At 44.2% G+C, this 24,468-nt stretch overlaps 2 protein-coding genes across 7 annotated transcripts; one reads left to right on the forward strand and one right to left on the reverse strand.

The window, feature by feature from the left end:
- Positions 1–8,660, forward strand: LOC141104709 (uncharacterized). Of its 3 annotated transcripts, none has more exons than XM_073594401.1 (9): positions 1–103; positions 2,412–2,485; positions 2,600–2,703; positions 2,852–2,960; positions 3,117–3,197; positions 3,314–3,402; positions 4,369–4,429; positions 5,776–5,894; positions 7,422–8,660. In XM_073594401.1, exons 1-9 carry the CDS (start codon positions 93–95, stop codon positions 8,451–8,453), a joined length of 1,680 nt encoding a protein of 559 aa, XP_073450502.1. In that variant the 5' UTR covers positions 1–92; the 3' UTR covers positions 8,454–8,660. The 3 variants fall into 3 exon arrangements, with proteins under 3 accessions (XP_073450502.1, XP_073450503.1, XP_073450504.1); XM_073594402.1 differs by having other exon boundaries at positions 14–103; positions 2,440–2,485; XM_073594403.1 differs by lacking the exons at positions 1–103; positions 2,412–2,485 and having other exon boundaries at positions 2,608–2,703; positions 2,801–2,960.
- A 5,225-nt stretch (positions 8,661–13,885) lies between these two features.
- LOC141104708 (uncharacterized) lies at positions 13,886–24,381 on the reverse strand. 4 transcript variants are annotated; one of them, XM_073594398.1, is made up of 7 exons: positions 23,760–24,381; positions 21,904–22,045; positions 20,084–20,269; positions 19,874–19,997; positions 19,664–19,761; positions 19,314–19,416; positions 13,886–18,520 (listed from the first exon to the last, which is right to left on the reverse strand). In XM_073594398.1, exons 2-7 carry the CDS (start codon positions 22,033–22,035, stop codon positions 17,490–17,492), a joined length of 1,674 nt encoding a protein of 557 aa, XP_073450499.1. In that variant the 5' UTR covers positions 22,036–22,045; positions 23,760–24,381; the 3' UTR covers positions 13,886–17,489. The 4 variants fall into 4 exon arrangements, with proteins under 4 accessions (XP_073450499.1, XP_073450497.1, XP_073450501.1 ...); XM_073594396.1 differs by having other exon boundaries at positions 13,886–18,568; positions 23,760–24,380; XM_073594400.1 differs by lacking the exon at positions 21,904–22,045 and having other exon boundaries at positions 13,886–18,568.
- Positions 24,382–24,468: the final 87 nt, after the last annotated feature.

A 24,468-nucleotide genomic window follows, 5' to 3' on the forward strand; every position in this document is an offset into this window, starting at 1 on the left:
AGTAGCAGCCATTTTGTTGTAGACAAGTTGAGAGTTAGGGAGGTGGTCTAGCAGTGGCTGGATTCTGTGTGAAGCTGCAGAATGTCTGTACAATGAGGACAAGGTAATAATGTCTTATTATTCTGTAACCAATCAGATTTTGTCTTGCAAATTACACAAAAAAGGTGACTGGTTGCTGGGCTAGGGGCAACTACTGCACTACTTTTCATAAATGAATAGTTTGCACTCCTAAACACTGCATTATGTACAGGGGGATGTATAGACAGGGCACATTTTATATATAGAAACATGGCACACAGTGTAAATAGACAGTGCACCAATGGCACACAGTGTATATAGACAGGGCATCAGACATGGCACACAGTGTACATAGACAGGGCACCAGACATGGCACACAGTATATAGACAGGGCACCAGAAATGGCACACAGTATATAGACAGGGCACCAGACATGGCACACCGTATATAGACATGGCCCCAGACATGGCACACAGTACATACACAGGGCACCAGACATGGCACACAGTACATAGTACATAGACAGGGCACCAGACACGGCACACAGTGTATATAAATGGGGCACCAGACATGGCACACAGTATATAGAGAGGGCACCAGACATGGCACACAGTGTATATAGACAGCGCACTAGACATGGCACACAGTACATACACAGGGCACCAGACATGGCACACAGTACATAAACAGGGCACCAGACATGGCACACAGTACATAAACAGGGCACCAGACATGGCACACAGTACATACACAGGGCACCAGACATGGCACACAGTACATAAACAGGGCACCAGACATGGCACACAGTGTATATAGATTGGGTGCCAGACATGGCACACAGTATATAGAGAGGGCACCAGACATGGCACACAGTGTATATAGACAGGGCACCAGACATGGCACACAGTACATAGACAGGGCACCAGACAAGGCACACAGTACATATACAGGGCACCAAACATGGCACACAGTGTATATAGACAGTGCACCAGACATTGCACACAGTACATAGACAGGGCACCAGAAATGGCACACAGTATATAGAGAGGGCACCAGACATGGCACACAGTATATAGACAGGGCACCAGAAATGGCGCACAGTATATAGACAGGGCACCAGACATGGCACACACTGTATATAGACAGGACACCAGACATGGCACACAGTATATAGACATGGCACACAGTACATAGTACATAGACAGGGCACCAGACACGGCACACAGTGTATATAAACAGGGTGCCAGACATGGCACACAGTATATAGAGAGGGCACCAGACATGGCACACAGTGTATATAGACAGCGCACCAGACATGGCACACGGTATATAGACATGGCACCAGACATGGCACAAAGTACATACACAGGGCACCAGACATGGCACACAGTACATACACAGGGCACCAGACACGGCACACAGTGTATATAGACTGGGTGCCAGACATGGCACACAGTATATAGAGAGGGCACCAGACATGGCACACAGTGTATATAGACAGGGCACCAGACATGGCACACAGTACATAGACAGGGCACCAGACATGGCACACAGTATATAGACATGGCACATAGTACATACACAGGGCACCAGACATGGCACACAGTACATAGACAGGGCACCAGACATGGCACACTGTATATAGACAGGGCACCAGACATGGCACTGTGTGACCAGAAGGCAGATGGTATACTGATTATAGATTGGGAAACACATAGTGCACCCTCCTATTGAGACATAAGGGTCATTCTATGTCTTCTCCTACATCTCGTTGTACTCATTGTTTGAATTGCAGTAGACAGTTACGCCGGCCATACATGGATCAAAATTTGGCTTATTCAGCAGGGACTATACACATTTCAATCCATGTATGGGGACATTGGTTGATCTATCGATCGACTTCTGTACAACCAGCCTGCTGGGTAAACGCTGCTCAATCAGCGCCACCAGCTATAGACAGCAGCACTGATCAGTGTATTCTGACGATGGAGGAGTCTCCCCACCACCAGAATACAAAGGCTTAGCAGAAGTGTTTCCCTCATCCACATTGAATGTGTGGATGGGGAAATCGAGTCCGTTTTTTTCATTCCTAATTCATTTAAAAAGGTGTTTAAAGCTTGTGGTGGTCTGGTCCTTCCAAGGGTAAACTTTCCTAAAACAAGGGTAAAAAATGACATACAGTCCAACTATCTGGCATGTGTTGTGAATGGACCACTAAGAATCTGTGTCTGTGGCCAGGCAGAAAGAAGAAGTCTTGATCATTCTTCTTTTCCCATAAGCTTCACATGCAAACATGTAGATGGCTTCAGAACTAGATTCCATCTTTGGGTGGAGAATAGAAAATACAACATCCTAACTTCTTTTCATTATTATTTGGATCTCACTTTTTACAGACCACCATCTTTTTTTTGTTCACCTAAGGACTTCTTGGACATCATGATGGAAAACAGGCCCCTCACATCACCAGGTAAGAGAAGACTTCCATTTTTTGTAAAGGAGGGAAGAGTATTGAGGACCTACCTAGATAGATCTCCTGATATAAATACATAGACACATCAGTCAGTGTGTGTGTTTCCTTCAGATGGATCCAGTAATGGGAACCCACCAGAGATGTCCACCAGATGTCCCCGTCCTCTGTATTCCCGGGATTCCACACAGGAAGATCAGTGTATACAGGACATTCAGGTAAATGAGCTCAAGGATCTGCTCTACAAGTTAAAGGGAAGGTGTTGGGAACTGGCAAACCAATTTACTTGTGTTATATCCTCCATTTTTAAATCAGATGATCCAATACCAGATTTATAGAATAAGTTATTCTACGTGCCTTTTTTAGAGTGATGGACTGATTTTTGTTAAAGTTGAAGTAAAGGAAGAAGCAGATGAGCCATCTATGATGGGTGATGAGTCATGTAAGAAGGAAACCCTTCCAGAGATCAGCACGGGTGAGGAAAAAACACTAAATCCAGAGAAGAGTCCCAAAATCTCTTCTTTTCCCCCCTCCTCTGTCAGTACCTCCCTCATTGTCCTTTTAAATTTCAATTTACGACAGCTAGGTAACTATTACTACAGTAATGTGACTGTCTGTGTGTTGCCTACAGATAGATCTAGTAATTTAGAAGGACACAAGGATCTTTACAAGGATGTCATGATGGAGAATCAGCCACCCCTCACATCACCGGGTAAGAGGAGACCTTATTGTAAAGGAGAGAGCAGTACGGAGGGTCCACCTAGATCCCCCATCATCTGATAAACACATAGAAACAATGTATTCAGTCAGTGTGTGTGTTTCCTACAGATGGATCCAGTAATGGGAACCCACCAGAGAGATGTCCCCGTCCTCTGTATTCCACACAAGAAGATCAGGAGATCCCTCAGGAAAACCAGGTAGAGGCAACTGAGAATATAATATGTTGACTATCTACTGCTGGTTCATACAGAATCATTATGTAGGGCCAGAAATTGATTATGGCAAGATTTAACATGACGTTCTTATCCTCCCTCATGTGGCCAATGATAAAGTGGTGCGATATTTGCCAAATTTACCATAGCGAGGTTCTAAATGTAATGCTACGATACCAGAATGATGTAGTGCGATAATATCACACTGTACTAACATCTGATTATAAAGAGATTGAAAAATAAAGACAAAATCTTTGTGAGGTTCCCCTCACTCTCCTCTTCTCATTTGTCATGCAACAAGAGTTGTATCATAGCATAGACCAGCTAAAACTTAATGTGGTTCTAACAAGGAATTCAATCTCTTTGTTTAATCCCGTTTAGCCTCTTTAGGACCTCCCACCCACATTGTACGGCGGATGGGTGGCCTCTACAGGCACAGCGACGTACCTGTCTGTAACTGGTCTTTTCCTGGATAAAGGCCAAGGCCCCCCCGGGGGCTTGTGGAGCCCAGCGTGGGAAGGGATTCCGTTACACCACCGACTCCTTCTGTGATTCATGGCTGGGACCTGCTGATCGGCTGTGTCCAATCACAGCCCAGAGCCTTCTGTTGACAAAGGAAACAATCTCTTTGCTTCTTCTCCCTGCAAAGCAGTTAGAAGGAACAAAGAGATTTTTAGTAAAAAGCAGTACATATTACTCACATTACACTTGTTGGGAACACACTTAACCCCTTTATCACCCCAAGATGTTAAAGCTCTAAAAAAAAAAATTTGTGTAAAAAAAAATGATATAAATTTAATTTAGGTACAGTGTTGTATGACCGCGCAATTGCCAGTTAAAGTACCGCAGTTCCGAATAGCAAAAAATGGCCTGATGATGAAGGGGGTAAAACCTTCTGAAGCTGAAGCGGTTAACTAAATAGTATATTTCTTTTTCTTTTGCATTGTTCAGGGTGGAAATCTTATTGATATTAAAATTGAAGTGAAAGAAGAAGCAGAGACAGAAATAAAAGGTGACGAGCTGTGTAAGGAGGAGGAGATGCCTCCAGCGATTGGTGCAGGTGAATCGTCTGCCCTAAGAGTCTCAGATTCTCCACTTCGAATGGAATAAAATGTAGACTTGGTTGTGGTTAGGCTCTTCGGCGATCCACCGGAGAGATGTGCACTCTTTGCGGTCCAGACTGAACTCTGTGACTGTCTGTGTCCTCCTCTGCCCCCCTTCACTCCCACACTTCAGTGTCCTCCTCTGCCCCCCTTCACCCCCCCATCCATGTCCTCTGTTCACCTTCCTACACATCAGTGTCTTCCTTTGCCCCCTTCACCCCCCTATGTCTGTGTCCTTCTCTGCCCCCCTTCACTCCTACACATCAGTGTCCTCTGCCCCTTCACCCCCACATCCATGTCCTCTGTCCAACTTCACCCCCCCAGATCAGTATCCTCCTCTGCCCCCCTTCACCACCACATCTGTGTCCACCTCTGCCCCCCTTCACCCCCACATCTGTGTCCACCTCTGGCCCCCTTCACCCTCCCCACATCTGTGTCCTCCTCTGCCCCCCTTCACCCTCCCCACATCTGTGTCCTCCTCGGCCCCCTCTTCACCCTCCCATCACTGTGCTCTTCTTCCCCCGTTAACACCCCCACATCAGTGTCCTCCTCTGCCCACCTTCACCCTCCACATCAGTGTCCTCCTCTGCCCCCCTTCACCCTCCACATCAGTGTCCTCCTCTGCCCCCTTTCACCCTCCACATCAGTGTCCTCCTCTGCCCCCTTCACCCCTCACATCAGTGTCCTCCTCTTCCCCCTTCACCCCTCACATCAGTGTCCTCCTCTGCCCCCTTCACCCCTCACATCAGTGTCCTCCTCTGCCCCCTTCACCCCTCACATCAGTGTCCTCCTCTGCCCCCCTTCACCCCTCACATCAGTGTCCTCCTCTGCCCCCCTTCACCCCTCACATCAGTGTCCTCCTCTGCCCCTCTTCACCCCTCACATCAGTGTCCTCTGCCCCCTTCACCCCTCACATCAGTGTCCTCCTCTGCCCCCTTCACCCCTCACATCAGTGTCCTCCTCTGCCCCCTTCACCCCTCACATCAGTGTCCTCCTCTGCCCCCCTTCACCCCTCACATCAGTGTCCTCCTCTGCCCCCCTTCACCCCTCACATCAGTGTCCTCCTCTGCCCCCCTTCACCCCTCACATCAGTGTCCTCCTCTGCCCCCCTTCACCCCTCACATCAGTGTCCTCCTCTGCCCCCTTCACATCCCCCCCCCCCAGCCTTCACAGCCGTGTCCTGGGTAAGGCAAATACAAATAGATTCACCTTCAGCTTTAAATATTCCTATTTCCCACCATTTTTTTTTCTCAAGGTAAACATTGCAACAACGAGGAAAATTGTTCTGTTATGTCTCCGGGTGATGAAATGGAAGACAATGACATCACAATTGATTCTTCAGAAGACAACCCTATTCCCCAAAATTTGCAACTGGTATGTAATAAAGGTGAAGATATTTAAGTCATGAATATAAAAAACATTCTTTATAACTAAATGTACACATGGGACATGCTAACAGAATTCGGCTCTTTTTTTTTTTTTTGGCACCAAGAAAAAAAAGAAGCTGTACCGGCCCACAGCACTAATGTGAACATTTCACGGCCTCAGGATCAAGTTGTTATATCATGATTATGGGTGCTGTCGCTGTTCCCGGGTTCTCTTGCCTCACTGCCGAGCCCGGGACCACTGTAAGTGGTTGGGTTGGCTGAGCACAGAGAAGAAGAAGGAACCCCCGTTCCTCCCCATCCTCTGTTGAGAGTGAAGCTGAAAGGATTTTCGTTCTCTGTTTACCTGGCCGCATGCGGCCAGGAAGGCTGATCAGACCGATTCACCTTGATTGGCTGCCTTGGAGATCCCTTGTGATAGCAATACATTTAAATTACAAGACAACTTTAAGAAAAAAATGTAAAGAAACTAAAATGAAATAAATTATAGAATAAAAAAAATGTAAATAAAATAAATGATAAAATAAAATAATGAAAGCAGTTTAAAGAAAAAGTATAAAATAAAATAAAAAATTAAAAATAAATAAAAAAGTGAATAAAATAAATGATAAAATAAAAAAATGAAAGCACAAATAAAAAAGCAATTTAAAAGAAAAAGTGTAAAAAATGAAATTGAAATTAATAATAGAATTTAAAAAAATGTAAATAAAATAAATGGTAAAATTAAAAAATGAAAGCACAAATAAAAAAGCAATTTAAAGAAAAAAGTGTTATTTAAAAAAAAAGTAAAAATAAATAAATGTTAAAAAAATAATGAAAGCACGAAAAAAAAAAAAAAATTAACCACTGACCAACCGGGCCATAGTGTAAAAGAAAAAAGTGTAAAAAATAAATGTAAATGAAATAAATAATAACATTTAAAAAAATCAAAGCATGAATAATAAAAAAAAACAATTTAAAGAAAAGTGTAAAAACTAATGTAAATAAAATAAATGATAACATTTAAAAAAATGAAAGCATGAAAAAAAAGCAATTTAAAGAAAAAGTGTAAACATTTTTTTTAAATAAAATAAATATTAAATGTAAAAAAAAAATGAAAACACAAATAAAAAAGCAATTTAAAGAAAAAATGTAAAAAAAAAAAAAAAAAATATTAAAAAAATAAAAATTAAAGCACTCCCATCCACCCATGCTCACTTGCAAATGCAAGGGACAGAGAGGGGACTATTTATTGTTTTTTGGGGAGCAGGTGGAATTGATATAGAAGAAGTCGGAATTTTATTGTTGTTGTCAGAAGCTGCTACAGAGAGAAATCCTCTGCTTAGTGCAAGAAATACTAAATGGCCCCCAACTAAATTGATGAGGCCAGTACGGAAGCGCTGGCTCTATCCTCTTATTGGTGGCCCTGAGTACATCCATCTTATCAGGAAAGAGTGAAGTTTTATCATGAGGAGTGGAGTTTTGGTTTAAAAAAAAATAAAGAAATTTCTTACAGAGAAAACGTTTGTCTTATTAGGTCAAGCAGAAACGAAGGAAGCCAGCATATTGCTCTGAGTGTGGGAAATGGTTCACCCGTAAGGCTCAGCTTGTCCACCATCAACGCATTCACACAGGGGAGAAGCCCTATTCATGTGGAGAATGCGGCCGGTGCTTCACCCAGAAGATCCATTTTGATAAACACCGAAGGACTCACTCTGGAGAGAAGCCGTTTTGCTGCTCAGATTGCTGGAAATGCTTCTCACAGAGGTCTTCCCTAGTCCGGCATCAGGGAATGCACGCACAGGACAAGCCGTATTCCTGTTCCGAGTGTGGCAAATCCTTTACCGCTAAATCAACACTGGTTGGCCACCTAAGGACTCACACCGGCGAGAAGCCTTTTTCATGTCCCGAGTGTGGGAAGTCTTTCACGTCAAGGTCCAACCTGGTCACCCATGAGAAGATTCACCTGGACAAGAAGCCATTTTCATGCGCTGAATGCAGCAAACGATTTGTTCAGAAGTCGCACCTGGAGCAGCACCAGAGAATTCACACAGGAGAAAAGCCTTATTCCTGTTCGGAGTGTGGAAAGTTTTTTTCGTCCAAGTCCAACCTTGTGGTACATGAGAAAACCCATAGAGATGAGAGGCCATATTTGTGTCCAGACTGCGGGCAGTGGTTTGCAGAAAGGTCCTCCTTGGTTGGACACCAGAGACTGCACAATGGCCAGAGCCTGATCTCATGTTCGGAGTGCGGAAAATGCTTTGCGACAAAGTCAACGCTGGTCATACACCGAAGAATTCACACGGGGGTGAAGCCATATGTGTGTTCGAACTGTGGGAAACGCTTTACCCAGAAGTCCCACCTTGTCACCCATCAGAGGCTTCACAAGAACGACAAGCATTATTCATGTTTGGAGTGCGGAATAAGTTTCTTGTGGCAGGCTTCTCTTGTCGACCACCAGAAGAGCCATGGGGGGGAAAGTCATATTCATGTTCAGGGTGCGGCAAAGGTTTTTCCTGAAAGCCTTCTCTTGTTAAACATGGCAAAATCCACAAGGATGCATAACTGATTTGATCGAGGTTTGAAGGCTCTACTTTTTCAAGATTACAGTTTTAGAGGGAGTAGAAGATATGAGGATGACAGGTGGTACGAGGGTCCTGCTCAGTGAGGCTTACCATCTTCTATGGAACAGAAAGTATGAGCGGTCTGCTTGTTAGAACTTAAAGTGATACTAAACACACACTGTTTCATTTACATTGTCTCTTCTATTTCAGTATGTGGATGATGGCACTGTAATTATTATAATAAAAAAAAAAACCTAGTACCCTAGTACCTTTTTCCTAATCGATACCCAGCTGTCACATGACCCAGCTCTCCCACAGCCTGTCTGTAGGGAAACATAAGCAGGAGGAGCTTCTAGTCCTGCTGGTCACACATGTTCAACAAGAATACAGAGTGAAAATAAATAATATCAATAAAGTGTTTTTAATCATCATACATATATACACACTATATTACCAAAAGTATTGGGACGCCTGCCTTTACACGTACATGAAATTAAATAGCATCCCAGTCTTCGTCCGTAGGGTTCGTTATTGAGTTGGTCCACCGTTTTCAGCTATAACAGCTTCAACTCTTCTGGGAAGGCTGTCCACAAGGTTTAGTAGTGTGTCTATGGCAAAGTTTGACCATTCTTCCAGAAGCGCCTTTGTGAGGTCAGGCACTGATGTTGGATGAGAAGGCCTGGCTCGCAGTCTACACTCTAATTCATCCCAAAGGTGTTCTATCGGGTTGAGGTCAGGACTCTGTACAGGCCAGTCAAGTTCCTCCACCCCAAACTCGCTCATCCATGTCTTTATGGACCTTGCTTTGTGCACTGGTGCGCAGTCATGTTGGAACAGGAAGGGACCATCCCCAAACTGTCCCCACAAAGTTGGGAGCATGAAATCGTGCAAAATGTCTTGGTATGCAGACACTCTAATGCCCCGTACACACGGTCGGATTTTCCGACGGAAAATGTGTGATAGGACCTTGTTGTCGGAAATTCCGACTGTGTGTAGGCTCCATCACACATTTTCCATCGGATTTTCCGACACACAAAGTTTGAGAGCAGGATATGAAATTTTCCTACAACAAAATCCGTTGTTGGAAATTCCGATCGTGTGTACACAAATCCGACGCACAAAGTGCCACGCATGCTCAGAATAAATAAAGCGATGAAAGCTATTGGTCACTGCCCTGTTTATAGTCCCGACGTACATGTTTTACGTTACTGCGTTCAGAATGATCGGATTTTCCAACAACTTTGTGTGACCATGTGTATGCAAGACAAGTTTGAGCCAACATCCGTCGGAAAAAATCCTAGGGTTTTGTTGTCGGAATGTCCGAACAAAGTCCGACCGTGTGTACAGGGCATAAGAGTTCCCTACACTGGAACTAAGGGGCCAAGTCCAACCCCTGAAAAACAACCCCACACCTTAGAGACCTCCAGATTCTTTCAGTCCCATGGACTCACCTAGTCATCCTTAGTCAGACTTGCTTAGCTTTTTCAACTCTATCAGCCCGATGGATATGGAATCTCTCCTCCAGCATGGTGTGCCCAATCCACAAACTGTTCCCACAAAGTTGGGAGTATGAAATCGTCCGAAATGTCTTGGTAGGCTGTTGCCTTAAGAGTTCCCTTCAGTGGAATTAAGGGGCCAAGCCCAATCCCTGAAGAACAACCCCACAGCATAATCCGCTCTCCACAAAATGATTTGGACCAGTGCACAAAGCAAGGTCCATAAAGACATAGATGAGCGAGTTTGGGGTAGAGGAACTTGGCTGGCCTGCACAGAGTGCTGACCTCAACCCGATAGAACACCTTTGAGATGAATTAGAGCGCAGACCGCGAGCCAGACCTCACAAAAGCGCTTCTGGAAGAATAGTCAAACATTCCCATAGACACACTCCTAAACCTTGTGGACGGCCTTCCCAAAAGAGTTAAAGCTATTATAGCTGCAAAGGGTGCGCCAACTCAATATTGAACCCTACGGAGAGGCTCAAGAACTGAACGACAAAAAAATACAAGAACCCCTTCCCCATTTCTAGGCAACCCCACCCGGGAGAAACTCCACCCATTTATATACAGGAAAACCCCCTGAAGGCATATGAGGCAAAAAAATTATAGAGTAGCACATCAACAAAATGCAAAGGTAGATCCCAGAACATATAACATAAGAGGGATCAACCTAAGCCTATGTAGGTAATATTAAACACATCTCAGACTCTGTAGTTAGAAATCAGCCTTTCAAAGGTAAGTGGTAAAACTTGAAAGGTATTTACCAGGACTGTTTACATTTCGGCTATACCCTCCGTGGCACGTTTACCATTTAAATTAGTATCATTGTGGGGGGTCCATAGCTTTCATCAGTTTCTTTAAAGTGGTCCTTGACTAAAAAAAATAATGAGGCGCTCCAGGCTCTCCCCCAAAAATTAAGTCAGCAGCTACAGTATTTGTACCTTTAATATAAGGACACTTACCTGTCCAGGGATCCAGCACCGTCCTCACCCGAGCTGATTCTTCAATCGACTTCAGGTGCATACGTCAGCATATCTAGCAAGGGAAACAGGAAGTGGAGCTTTTGCACCTTGTGAATGGTCCTGTAGTCTTCTGGGACCTGTAATGTGTCCCAGAAGACTGCGGGGGAAGAAGGGGGGGGGGTGTCAAACTTTCAGCTCAGATTGCCGCTCCCCCCTCCCCTCAAAGTGCCAAAAGTAGCAGTGGAGGGGGGAAAGGTGCAAACAAGCAGAGCTTCCCCTTTTGGGTGGAGCTCTGCTTTGGGAACCACCACCTTATGGTGTAATGTTTGTTTTTGTGTGGTGATCAGGATCATTTGGAAAAAAATAGAAGTAAAAGGAAGGCGTGACTTACATTTGTCCAAGCTACGAGTAACCATAGTATTATGGGAAACGCAACCTGTGCTTGTGGAGAATACGTCTGTCTCCGTGCAGGGGTAGCTCTGGTCTCTTGGTGGAGTCCATTACTAGGTCTACTTGCAAGACATCAATATGGTGGAGCGGCAATTTGACAAATAGAAGAACCCCAAGATTCTTAAAAGGATTTTGTGAAGTGATATACCAGACTATGGGAAAATGAATGCCTCAAGCAGGAAAAAGGAAGAGTTCCGAGTGCTGCATATCTCACAAAACCCTGGGTTAGTGGTAAGAGCAGGGCTTTTTTTCAGCAGGAACGTGGGGAAACGCAGTTCCAGCACTTTCAGCACTTCCAAAACCGAATGTATGTAATGGAAAGAGGCTGCTGGTGGATCTATTGTCACTGGAGGTGATCTATTGTTGCAGGGGGGGTCTTATATTGCTGAGGGGTTGATTGTTGCTGTGAGGGATCTACTGTTAAGGGAGAGATCTATTGATGCTGACTGCTGGAGAGTCTAATGATGTTGGCTGCTGTGGGATATGCTGTTGCTGCTGGGGGGGTCCATTGTTGCTTGGGTGATATTTTGTTGCAGGGGGTCCATTGTTGTTGGGGGGGGGGTCTATTGTCCTGAGGAGGATTTGCTGTTGGTAGGGAGAGGGGTGCCTATTGCTACTGGGGGGGTCTATCATTGCTGGGGGGGCACTATTTCTGGCGGAAGGGGATCTATTTTACTGCCTTTCTACAAAATATCACAAAATGATACTTGGTTCTGTATTTTTTAAAAGGGGTGGTAATAGGAGGTGGAAACAAGGGACAGTGCTCCAAGGTGGGTAGAAGGGGAGACAAGGGTTGACTCAGAAGAGGGGGGGAGTTCCTGCACCTGTCCTCTGAGAAAAAAAGCCCTGGGTAAAAGCCAGGTCAGCCCAGGCCACGCTACCATGAGGTCGCGGCGGCAATAACGTCAGTGCATAGGACCCTACCTGGAGTAAAAATAAAAAACTATAATAATATGATTGCCTCTTATAACCGAAGGATGTAGTTCTGTTCAGAATTAGGCAATCACATTCAAACTCATGTCAAATAGGTGTCGATACACACACGTCATCATTTAAAGTGCCTCTGAATAATCCCAAATAAAGTTCAGCTGTTCTAGTAGGTCTTTCCTGACATTTTCTTAGTCGCATCCTACAGCAAAAGCCATGGTCTGCAGAGAGCTTCCAAAGCATCAAAGGGATCTCATTGTTAAAAGGTATTAGTCAGGAGAAGGGTACAAAAGAATTTCCAAGGCATTAGATATACCATGGAACAGAGTGAAGACAGTCATCAAGTGGAAAAAATATGGCACAACAGTGACATTACCAAGAACTGGATGTCCCTCCAAAATTGATGAAAAGACGAGAAGAAAACTGGTCAGGGAGGCTGCCAAGAGGCCTACAGCAACATTGAAGGAGCTGTAGGAATATCTGGCAAATACTGGCTGTGTGGTACATGTGACAACATCCTTCCGGATTCTTCATATATCTGGACTTTGGGGTAGAGTGGCAAGATGGAAGCCTTTTCTTACCAAGAAAAACATCCAAGCCTGGTTACATTTTGCAAAAACACTTCTGAACGCTCCCAAAAGCATGTGGGGAAAATGTGTTATGATCTGATGAAACCAAGGTTGAACTTTTTTGGCCATGATTCCAAAAGATAGGTTTGGTGCAAAAACAATACTGCACATCACCAAAAGAACACCATACCCACCGTGAAGCATGGTGGTGGCAGCATCATGCTTTGGGGCTGTTTTTCTTCAGCTGGAACAGGGGCCTTAGTCAAGGTAGAGGGAATATATGAACAGTTCCAAATACCAGTCACTGTTGGCACAAAACCTTTAGGCTTCTGCTAGAAAGCTGAACATGAAGAGGAACTGCATCTGTCAGCATGACAACGACCCAAAGCATACATCCAAATCAACAAAGGAATGGCTTCACCAGAAGAAGATTAAAGTTTTGGAATGGCCCCGACCTGAATCTCATTGAAATTATCTTTGTCTCATTTCACCGTGGAGAACCAATAGACTACACTTTGGGTGGAAGGTCCTCTGTATGTGACGCTAGCTTCCAGCTGATGTCTGACATAAGTTTTGACACCCCCACAGTTTCTCTAAAAGGAGACGTTTTGATTGGCTCAACAGTTTGTTATCATCGTGCATTTTTGCACTTTACGTTTGCTCAGGAAACTGATGTTTTTTTTATTTTTACATGTTGCTTTTTTTCACTTTGGATAACATTTCTTTTTAGCGCTGCACTTATTTTATTTTATTCAACCGACTCTGGCAGGTGACTCCAGTCCTCCTCTGGTCCTCCTTCAGACCCTGCACTTTCTGCTTTCCAGCTCCGCCTCCAGCTTCTTCCCGGCAGCAGCACAAGAAACGAGGGATGCACTATGATGTAAGAGTTTCTGGACTTCTAATGGTGGGGGCGGGGGGGCTCTTGGCATCTAATGTAAGGGAGGGTGAGTTGCTCTGGGCACCTACAGTAGTCTTGGGCAGGCCTGTCAGCACACTTCAACACTAATATAACAAAAAGGAAGAACAACAAAAAGAAAAAGGAAACATATTTTATTTTCCTACAGCAATTTACATCAGATTTAGGAAAAAAAAAAAAAAAAACTTTAATATTTAAGAAAAAAAAACTTTAATGTTTAAGAAAAAAAACTTTAATATTTATTGCCAGATGAACAACCTGACCAATGTTTTTTTTTTTTTTTTTTTTAGAAACATTTCATCCTATAACAGGAAATTAACCTACACCATATTGTCAAAAGTATCGGAACGCCTGCCTTTACACACCCATGATCCTAATGGCATCCCAGTCTTATTCCGTAGTGTTCAATATTGAGTTGGCCCACCCTTTGCAGCTATAACAGCTTCAACTTTTCTGGGAAGGCTGTCCACAAGGTTTAGGAGTGTGTCTATGGGAATGTTTGATCATTTTTCCAGAAGCGCATTTGTGAGGTCAGACTATTCATCCATGTTTTTTATGGCCATCCCCAAATTGTTTCCACAAAACGCCTTCATCGGACCTTTCCTGTCGAAAATTCCGACGGACTTAGAAATAGAACATGTTTCAAATCTTTCCGACGGACTTGATTCCTATCGAAAATACCGCTCGTCTGTATGCTAGTCCGACGGACCGAAAACGACGCAAGGGCAGCTATTGGCTACTGGCTATTGAACTTCCTTTTCTAGTCTGGTCGTACGTCATCGCGTTCGTAAGGATCGGACTTTGGTGTGATCGTGTGTAGGCAAGTCCGTTTAGTCGGAACTCTGTGGAAAAGTCCTTCGGAGTTCAGTCTGACGAGAAGTTCGCTCGTGTGTACGTGGCATAAGAGTTCCCTTCTGTTGGACTAAGGGGCCAAGCCCAACCCCTGAGAAACATCCCCACACCACAATCCCCCCTCCACCAAATGATTTGGAGGGATGGCCCAATACTTTTGGCAATATAGTGTGGATGAGCAAATTTAGGGTGGAGGAACTTGACTGGCCTCAACCCGATAGAACACCTTTGGGATGAATTCGACCACAGACTGCGAGCCAGGCCTTCTCGTTCAACATCGGTGCCTGACCTCACAAATGCACTTCTGGAAGAATGGTCAAACATTCCCATAGACACACTCCTAAACCTTGTGGACGGCCTTCCCAGAAGAGTTGAAGCTGTTATAGCTGCAAAGGGTGGGCCAACTCAATATTGAACCCTACGGACTAAGACTGGGATGCCATGAAAGTTCATGTGCATGTAAAGGCCTGCATCCCAATACTTTTGGCAATATAGTGTATACTCATTTAGCCGGTTTCTGTGGGGCACAGGTACTTTGCCATTACGCACAATGCAGTTATCTCAAACAGCGATATCTTCCACACCCTTCAAATGCTATGAGTAAAATCCTGATCCCAGTTTCTGGCAAGTTTTTTCCGCTACAGTTTTCAACCATAGACATTAAATCTTTATTGCCAATCCCACTAACTTCTGCAGGGGTATCTGTTAAGTGCATGCATGGGCATTAGATATATGAATATACAGACATCTGTCTCCATCTGACAAGAGAAGGATTACTGAGTTTGTTGGACGAGGACGTGTTAAAATTTGAATTCTGGATTCTGTTTCCACTTCTCCTCCTTGGCTTGTAATAGTTGAGGAAGTCTGAACCAGTTAAATAAAATACTTTGTTAACCTGACTGCATCTTTCCAATGTGCATGAGTTGTGCTCCTCGGGGAGGACATGGAAATATAGTGGGATGTGTTATCCTGCCCATGCAGAGTAACAAAAATCTGTATTTTATTGTATTTAATGTACTGTATTGTATTTTAACAAAGATTCCTGTCACATTGCATAAGCGTGTCATTGACACCCCTAAGTGAAAATGTCCAAATTGGGCCCAATTAGCCATTTCCCCTCCCCGGTGTCATGTGACTCGTTAGTGTTACAAGGTCTCATGTGTGAATGGGGAGCAGGTGTGTTAAATTTGGTGTTATCGCTCTCACTTTCTCATACTGGTCACTGAAAGTTCAACATGGCACCTCATGGAAAAGAACTCTCCGAGCATCTGAAAGAAAAAATTGTTGCTCTACATAAAGATGGCCTAGGCTATAAGAAGATTGCCAAGACCCTGAAACTGAGCTGCAGCACAGTTGCCTAGACCATACATCGGTTTATCAGGACAGGTGCCACTCAGAACAGGCCTCGCCATGGTTGACCAAAGATGTTAAGTGCACATGCTCAGCGTCATATCCAGAGGTTGTCTTTGGGAAATAGACGTATGAGTGCTGCCAGAATTGCTGCAGAAGTTGTAGGGGTGGAGGGGGTCATCCTGTCAGTGCTCAGACCATACCCTGCACACTGAATCAAATTGGTCTGCATAGCTGTCATTCCAGAAGGAAGCCTCTTCTAAAGATGATGCACAAGAAAGCCTGCAAACAGTTTTCTGAAGACAGACTAAGGACATGAATTACTGGAACCATGTCCTGTCGTCTGATGAGACCAAGATAAACTTATTTGGTTCAGATGGTGTCAGGTGTGTGTGGTGGCAACCCGGTGAGGAGTACAAAGACAAGTGTGTCTTGCCTACAGTCAAGAATAGGCACTGGAGTGTTATGGTCTGGGGCTGCATGAGTGCTGCCGGCACTGGGGAGCTACAGTTCATTGAGGGAACCATGAATGCCAACATGTCCTGTGACATAGTAAAGCAGAGAATGATTCCCCCCCTTCAGAGACTGGGCCACAAGGGCAGTATTTCAACATGATAATGACCCCAAACACACCTCCAAGATGACCACTGTCTAAAAAAGCTGAGGATAAGGTGATGGACTGGCCAAGCATGTCTCCAGACCTAAACCCTATTGAGCATCTGTGGGGCATCCTCAAATGGAAGGTGGAGGAGCGCAAGGTCTCTAACATCCACCAGCTCCATGATGTCATCATGGAGGAGTGGAAGAGGACTCCAGTGGCAACCTGTGAAGCTCTGGTGAACTCCATTCCCAAGAGGGTTAAGGCAGCGTTGGAAAATAATGGTGGCCGCACAAAATATTGACAATTTGGGCCTAATTTGGACATTTTCACTTAGGGGTGTACTCACTTATGTTGCCAGCAGTTTAGACATTAATGGCTGTGTGTTGCGTTATTTTTAGAGGACAGCAAATTTACTCTGTTATACAAGCTGCTACTTCACTACTTTACATTGTAGCAAAGTGTAATTTCTTCAGTGTTGTCACATGAAAAGGTAGAATAAAATATTTACAAAAATGTGAGGGGTGTACTCACTTTTGTGAGATACTGTATGTCTTTTTTTCAACCAGATTAATTATGTAACTATGTAAGTTCAGGGAATTGCCCCCCTCTGCCTATACTGATGTTTTCCTTCTTCCTCGGCCAATCTACCTGGTACCTTCGAGTATAAGGGAATATGTGACTTCTGCCCTTCGGTCAATGGTGTAATATGATGGGTCCCATTATCCATTATGGGAAGTTGACAACTTTTTTCTTCCCAGCTTGGGCCTGCTGAGAAGTGGCCACACACACCTGCTAAACTTCAAATTCATGCATGCCCGAAAGGCAATTTGAGGCACACTAAGATTGTTCATCACAAAGGACTCTAGGTTTTCTGAAATATGAATGGGTTTACATGTTCAGTTTATCTACAAGGAGTCATCAATGGAGATCTTCTTTGAGGTAAGAATTCAGGAAATTGGAAGCCTTCTGCCCAGCGTGCATCTTCTGATGCTGGGCGAGATGCGACTTTTGGGCGAAGCCTTTGCCACACTCCGAACACGATACAGGCTTCAGGCCCTTGTGCTTGCGTTCATGGTAGAACAAGGATGAGCGCCACTGAAAAGTCTTCCCGCATTCGGTGCACGAATAGGACTTCTCCCCTGAGTGCATTTTGAGATGTTCCATCAGGCTGGACTTTTGGACAAAGTACTTACCGCATTCCGAGCAGGAGAAAGGTTTCTCGTTGGTGTGAGATCTTTGGTGTACGACCAACGTTGACCTCTTAGCAAAGCGCTCTCCGCATTCGGAGCAAGAGTACGGCTCCTTCCCTTTATGAGTCCTCTGGTGCTGCAGAAAGTAGGACTTCTGGGCAAAGCACTTCCCGCAATCGGAGCAAAAAAAAGGAACCTCGCCCCGGTGCTTCCTTAGATGGTGCTCAAGAGATGGCTTCCACGTAAAAGACTTTCCGCACTCCAGACAAGAATAAGGCTTTTCCCCCGTGTGCATTCGCTGGTGCCGAACAAGGTTGGACTTTTTGGCAAAACACTTCCCGCATTCTGGGCACGAGTGGGGCTTCTCCTCCAGGTGCATGACCTGATGCTTTAACAAAGTTGACTTTTTGGCAAATCGTTTCCCGCACTCAGAACACGAATAGCACTTCTTGCCGGTGCAAGCCTTACGATGGCCGACGAGATGCAACTTCTGGGTAAAAGACTTGCCACAGGTTGAACAAGGATAAGAAGATTCATCCACATGAGTCCTCTGACAGCCCCCACACTGGGGACATGGAGAGTTTTCACCCTCTCTATTGGTCTCATCATGGGCGCCAGGGTGGGAGTGATCGGAAAAACACCCCCTGTGTGTAGATGGATCCAATGACAGATCTGCCCTTTGAAATCCTGGATGATGATAAAGAGTAACAGAGTTTTCTTCTGGAGACACTTCAATGTCATTATCTTCTATTTCACCATCTGTTGAAATATGGTGACATTCTATATTATTCCTACCATTGTGTCCGTCTGGGGCAAAGAAGAAACAAAGGAAGAGAAATGATAAAACAAATTCATACCCAAATTTTATAGCATGAGTCTCCAAAATTTCCAAACAACTGACCAGTTTACTGTCCCTCAGACTTTAGGGGGCTAGACTGTGGCCAGTGGGAGTAGAAAAAGACCCGTCATCAGTGGGAATAAATAATTCCCCAACGTCCCACCTCCAGTGGGAGGAATTGTGCCCCATCACTGGTGTCAGTGGGGGGAATTGTGCCTCATTGTTGGTGTCAGTGAAATAAATTGTGCCCCATCATTGGTTACATGGTTAGTCAGGTTGAAAAAAGACACAAGTCCATCTAGTTCAACCAATAAAAGAGTGCCCCCTTGTCCTCTGTGATGACCTTAAAGTGAATAACTCAACACCAATTCACTATATGGACCCCTTATGTATTTATACATAGTGATCATATCCCCCCTTAATCTCCTCTTCTCAAGAGAGAATAAATTCAGTTCCTCTAATCTTTCCTCATAGCTGAGTTCAGTTTGGTTGCCTTTTTCTGCCACTTTCTCCAGTTCCCAGATATCCTTTTTGAGAACTGGTGCCCAAAACTGACCTGCATATTGAGGTGGAATGTCAGTTCTCCCTGGCTCTGGGGGGGTCACCATCAGGCCCCTGGAATTTGGGGAGACCGCTACATAAATACTCTACGTTCCAATCTTTTCTTGTTAGAATCACTTTGCAGAAAGATGTTACTAAAGCAATTTTATTCACCTGTGCTGATCTCTGGAGGGATCTCCTTCTCCTTCCATGGCTCATCACCCCTCAAATATGGATTTTCTTCATCTTCAACTTTAATAATAAACAGTTCCTCCTCCTATATAGGACAAAGAACATCTTGATCATTCCTTTGAGTTCAAACACAACAGGAACATTTTTATCCAAGGTGTGTACATAGTACAATTATGTATCTCACATTGTTAGTTTCCTGCTCTAGATTTGCCCAGAATGTCGTTGAGTATGCACACACTTGGCAGTTACTGAGGCAAAGCTGTATAAGACATTACAGAGCCTCTCTACAATCCAAAGTGTAGACACAGTTTGGCGTCTAATAAGTCATTTACCTGATGGTCTTCTGAGATGTTCTGATCTTCTTGTGTGGAATCCAGGGAATACAAAGAATGGGGACATCTCTCTGGTGGGTTCCCGTTACTGGTTCCATCTGTAGGAAACACAAACACTGAATACATTGTTTCTATGTCTTTATCAGATGATGGGGGATCTAGGTGGACCCTCCGTACTGCTCTCTCCTTTATGATAATGTCTCCTCTTACCTGGTGATGTGAGGGGCGGCTGATTCTCCAGCATGACGTCCTTGTAGAGATCCTTGTGTCCTTCTAAATACTCCCACTCCTCCATGGAGAAATAGACAGTGACATCCTGACACCTTATAGGAATCTGACACACACAATGATACAGTCACCATCCAGACACATCCCTTCTCTGTTACTGGATAATTTCCCAGAATTCCCAGCACCGCTCACCTCTCCTGTCAGCAGCTCAATCATCTTCTGGATAACATCTAGAATTTTCTTGTGGTTTTTCTCAGGTGTCAGGGAGGGAGGTGGGGGCTTCACGATGGGGCTCTGGCTCTTATACCATTCCTTTGACACAGAGGTGTGGCTGCTTGGTGTCATGTGATCACCAGAATTCTTCATGGGTCCATAATCCTATACAATTAAAAAGAAAGAAATTGTATCCTACAACAACATGCAACCTCCCTGAATACTCCTCACCTCTGCGGTCAGGTCTGCGTTTTATTAATAGAGATAAGAGTGATGTCATGTGACCTCCCAGAATCCTCCTCACCTCTCCGGTCAGGTCTGTGTTTTATTAATAGGGATAACAGTGATGTCATGTGACCTCCCAGAACACTCCTCACCTCTCCAGTGGCAGCTGGTGACGTTTTAGGATGGGGGGGCGCCAGATCCCGTTCTTCCTTTTTGACCCCTTCCACTTCCCATAAGCCCCACCTCTTATAGAATCCACCCACTCCGCCCCCTGTATTCCACTTGCTTTCATCCATAGTGTTAGGAGTATACAGCTCAGTATCACAGCACAGAGTATACAGCCCCTGCATCACAGGACAGAATATACAGCCCCAGCATCACAGATCAGGGTATACAGCTCAGGGTATACAGCTCAGTATCACAAATCAAGGTATACAGCATAGGGTATACAGCTCAGCATCACAGATCAGGGTATACAACTCAGCATCACAGATCAGGGTATACTGCTCAGGGTATACAGCTCAGCATCACAGATCAGGGTGTACAGTTCAGCATCACAGATCGGGGTATACAGCCCCAGCCTCACAGATCAGGGTCTACAGCTCAGCCTCACAGATCGGGGTATACAGCTCAGCATCACAGATCAGGGTATACAGCTCAGCATCATAGATCAGGCTATACAGCTCAGGGTATACAGCTCAGCATTACAGATCAGGGTATACAGCTCAGCATCACAGATCAGGGTATACAAATCAGGGTATACTGCTCAGGGTATACAGCTCAGCATCACATATCAGGGTATACAGATCAGCATCACAGATCAGGGTATACAGCTACGGGTATACAGATCAGGGTGTACTGCTAAGGGTATACAGATCAGAGTATACTGCTAAGGATATACAGCTCAGCGTCATCGCAGATCAGAGCATACCACTCAGGGTATACAGATCAGCAGCCCCCCCAGGCTCGTGGGCGTGGTGGCTCTGATAGCACACCCACCGCGGGTTTTCAGCTCTGACAGAACAGAAGCCCCCCCAGGCTCATGGCTCTGATGGCGCCCCCCCCCCACGCATGGGTGGTCTGGCATTTACCGTGGGGCTGTGCTATCATCCTCAGGTGCTCCTGCCTGTGTCTCCTTCCTCCTTTCTCCAGTCCAGTGTGTCTCCTCTGCTGGTGCCTCCTCTTCCTGGAGCTTTGGCCAATTGGGAAACAGGTCTCACTGACCTGCCTCTTGATTGGTGTTAGTGTGAAAAGAGCAAAAATTAATTCGCTATCGTCACACAATTGGGTGGGATCGGGGTGCACTCTCTGCGCCCCAAGCCCACCCTATTTTGCGGCCTATTAGAGCCTCTAACTCTAAACAGGTACTTATAAAAAAAAAACCCTGCCATAGGAGTCAATGCGTCCGGTGTCCTGAAAAGGGCCGGGCACATGGATGGGGGGGCGCCACTGTTAATAGAGATAAGGGTGATGTCATGTGACCTCCCAGAATCCTCCTCACCTCTCCAGTTAGCTCTGTGTTTTATTAATAGAGATAAAAGTGATGTCATGTGACCTCCCAGAATCCTCCTCACCTCTCCGGTCAGGAGGTAGATGATCTCCAAGGTGAAGTTTATTATCCTTTCCGTCATGTGACTCCAGTCCTTTTCCATCCTTAGTGATGAGACCAGGAATGGACTTGGTTCCTCGTGGGAGGGGCTGACCATGATGAGACCTCTCCAGAGATAAAAACGAATTTGTAAATTAATGTAGCTCTATACTTTAAATACTATCTCATTGTTGCCACAAGAATTGTAAATGAAACCAGTATATCATGCCAATAAAATGTCCCAAATGCATAAGTCTTTATGCTGATTCCTTTGCTCATAAACTCTTGTGTTCACTCTTTGATTCCTTCACCTTCAGTGCTCCACCAACACCGGTTGTGCTCTCACCTGATATATATGACCCACGTGAAATGCAAGGTCAAAAACAGCATAAGTCCCCTTTAAATGGAAACCTCGATCCCCACCGAATTATGCCACTAGTACTCTTCTCCTCCAAAACCACAAAATCAAGAGAAAAATCAAACACATACCGCTTTACCTTTTAATAAAACTTTTATTCACACCACTCATAAAATTCCACTAACATTTTGCCAATGCATGAAAGATACCGCACTTTCTAGTTTCGCATAACAATGTAATCCAATAAGCCCTGCCCCTACGTGTTTCGTCACTGTGACACGTGATTTTCTCAGGGGGATCATCGACAGGTCATGCAGTGCACCCACATGTGAAAGCAACGATAGTAAAAACAATGCCAGTATTCAGCTCCGGCTGGCTGTAAAGATACCGCACTAGCTAGTTTTGTGTGACAATGTCATCCAATAAGACCCGCCTCTACGTATTTCCTCACCAGGACACGTGACTTCCTCAGGAAATTATTGACAGGTCGTGCAGTGCACCTACATGTGAAACCAATGATAGTAAAAACAATGCCAGCATTCAGCTCCAGGTAGCTGTAAATATACCGCACTTCCTAGTTTTGTGATGATGTCATCCAATAAGACTCGCCTCTACAGCTTTCGTCACCAGGACATGTGACTTCTTTAGGGGGATCTTTGACGAACCTCTTGAAGAAGTCATGCACTGGAAAAATGTGAGTGGTATTTTATGTGTGGTGGGAAAAAAAGTGAATTGGCAACTATTGACAGTGATTGCATGACTGTAATAAGGACATTGGTGTGTAAGCTCCTCTGTTGCAGAAATTGATGTGGCTTGCTCAGTGTTCTCTGTACAACACTGCGGTATATGTCAGTGCTATATAAATGTATTATAATTTAAAAAAAAATAATAGCAATAAGTGTGTGACTGTGGTGGGACATTCGAGTGCAAGCTCCTCTGGTGCAGAGGATGATGTGACTAGCTCAGTGTTCACTGTACAGCACCATGGTATATGTCAATGCTATATAAATGTAGTATAATAAAAAAATAATAATAGTTTGTGACTGTGAGGGACATTAGCGTGTAAGCTCCTCTGGTACAGAGACCGATGTGACTGGCGCAGCGTTCTCTGTACAGCACTGCAGTATATGTCAGAGCTATATAAATGTATAATAATAATAGTGTGTTAGTGTGAGGGGACATTAGAGTGTAAGCTCCTCTGCTACAGAGACTGATGTGATTGGCTCAGTGTTCTCTGTACAACACTATGGTATATGTCAGAGCTATATAAATGTATAATAATAATAGTGTGTGACAGTGGTGTGACATTAGAGTGTAAGCTTTCTGCTGCAGTGACCGATGTGACTGGCTCAGTGTTCTCTGTACAACACCATGGTATATGTCAGTGCTATATAAATGTATAATGAATTGTGAAGGTCTATTTAGCATATGATGATAATATGACATAGAAACAACAATTACATGTAACAATAGCCATGCAATACCTCTTCAGTGCACAGCCAGTTTCCAGCTACCTCCAGCAGCACAGTAGGTGGGCACACACAGGACCCCTGTACTGCCCTGGCACTGGGGCCACCATTAGAAGTCCATAGTTGCAGTCACACTCCTCTACTCTCATTCTACAGTCACTCTCCATGTACATAGAAGCCTAGCAAGAAAACCTTCCATTAGCAGAGCAAGGGGATAGCAGATAGACAGCTAAATAGAGCAGACACTAGAGCCTGAAACTCCTGTGCAGGATTGTCTCTGCACATGGGGGCGGCCATTTTCTTGTAGTGCAGATTTGAATTTACAATTCTAGAATTTAATTTTACTAGGAAATGAAGTATATCACTTCCATGCCACAATGATTTAGATATTAGTAAAGATTAGTTTTTTGTTTTTTTAACAGTTTTTGTGTTTTTTTTTTTTAATGATGGCCCCAGGGCTCTTCCATAAGATGAGCTGATGGAAGGGATAGGCAGGATATAATTATAATTAATATTATTATATTTCTACATAGGTTATATACTGCAGAGAAACTCACATTCCTAAAATTGTTATCATTATTTTAAGTAATTATAACATTATAACTGTTCTAGTAAGCTATAAATTATTATTATTAGTAGCAGTATAATTATGGTTATTATTATTATTATTATCATTGTTATTATTATTATTATTATTATTATCATTGTTATTGATGCTATTATT

Source organism: Aquarana catesbeiana, linkage group LG08, assembly GCF_042186555.1.
Source record: "Aquarana catesbeiana isolate 2022-GZ linkage group LG08, ASM4218655v1, whole genome shotgun sequence".
In the NCBI taxonomy this organism is placed as follows: Eukaryota; Metazoa; Chordata; class Amphibia; order Anura; family Ranidae; genus Aquarana; species Aquarana catesbeiana.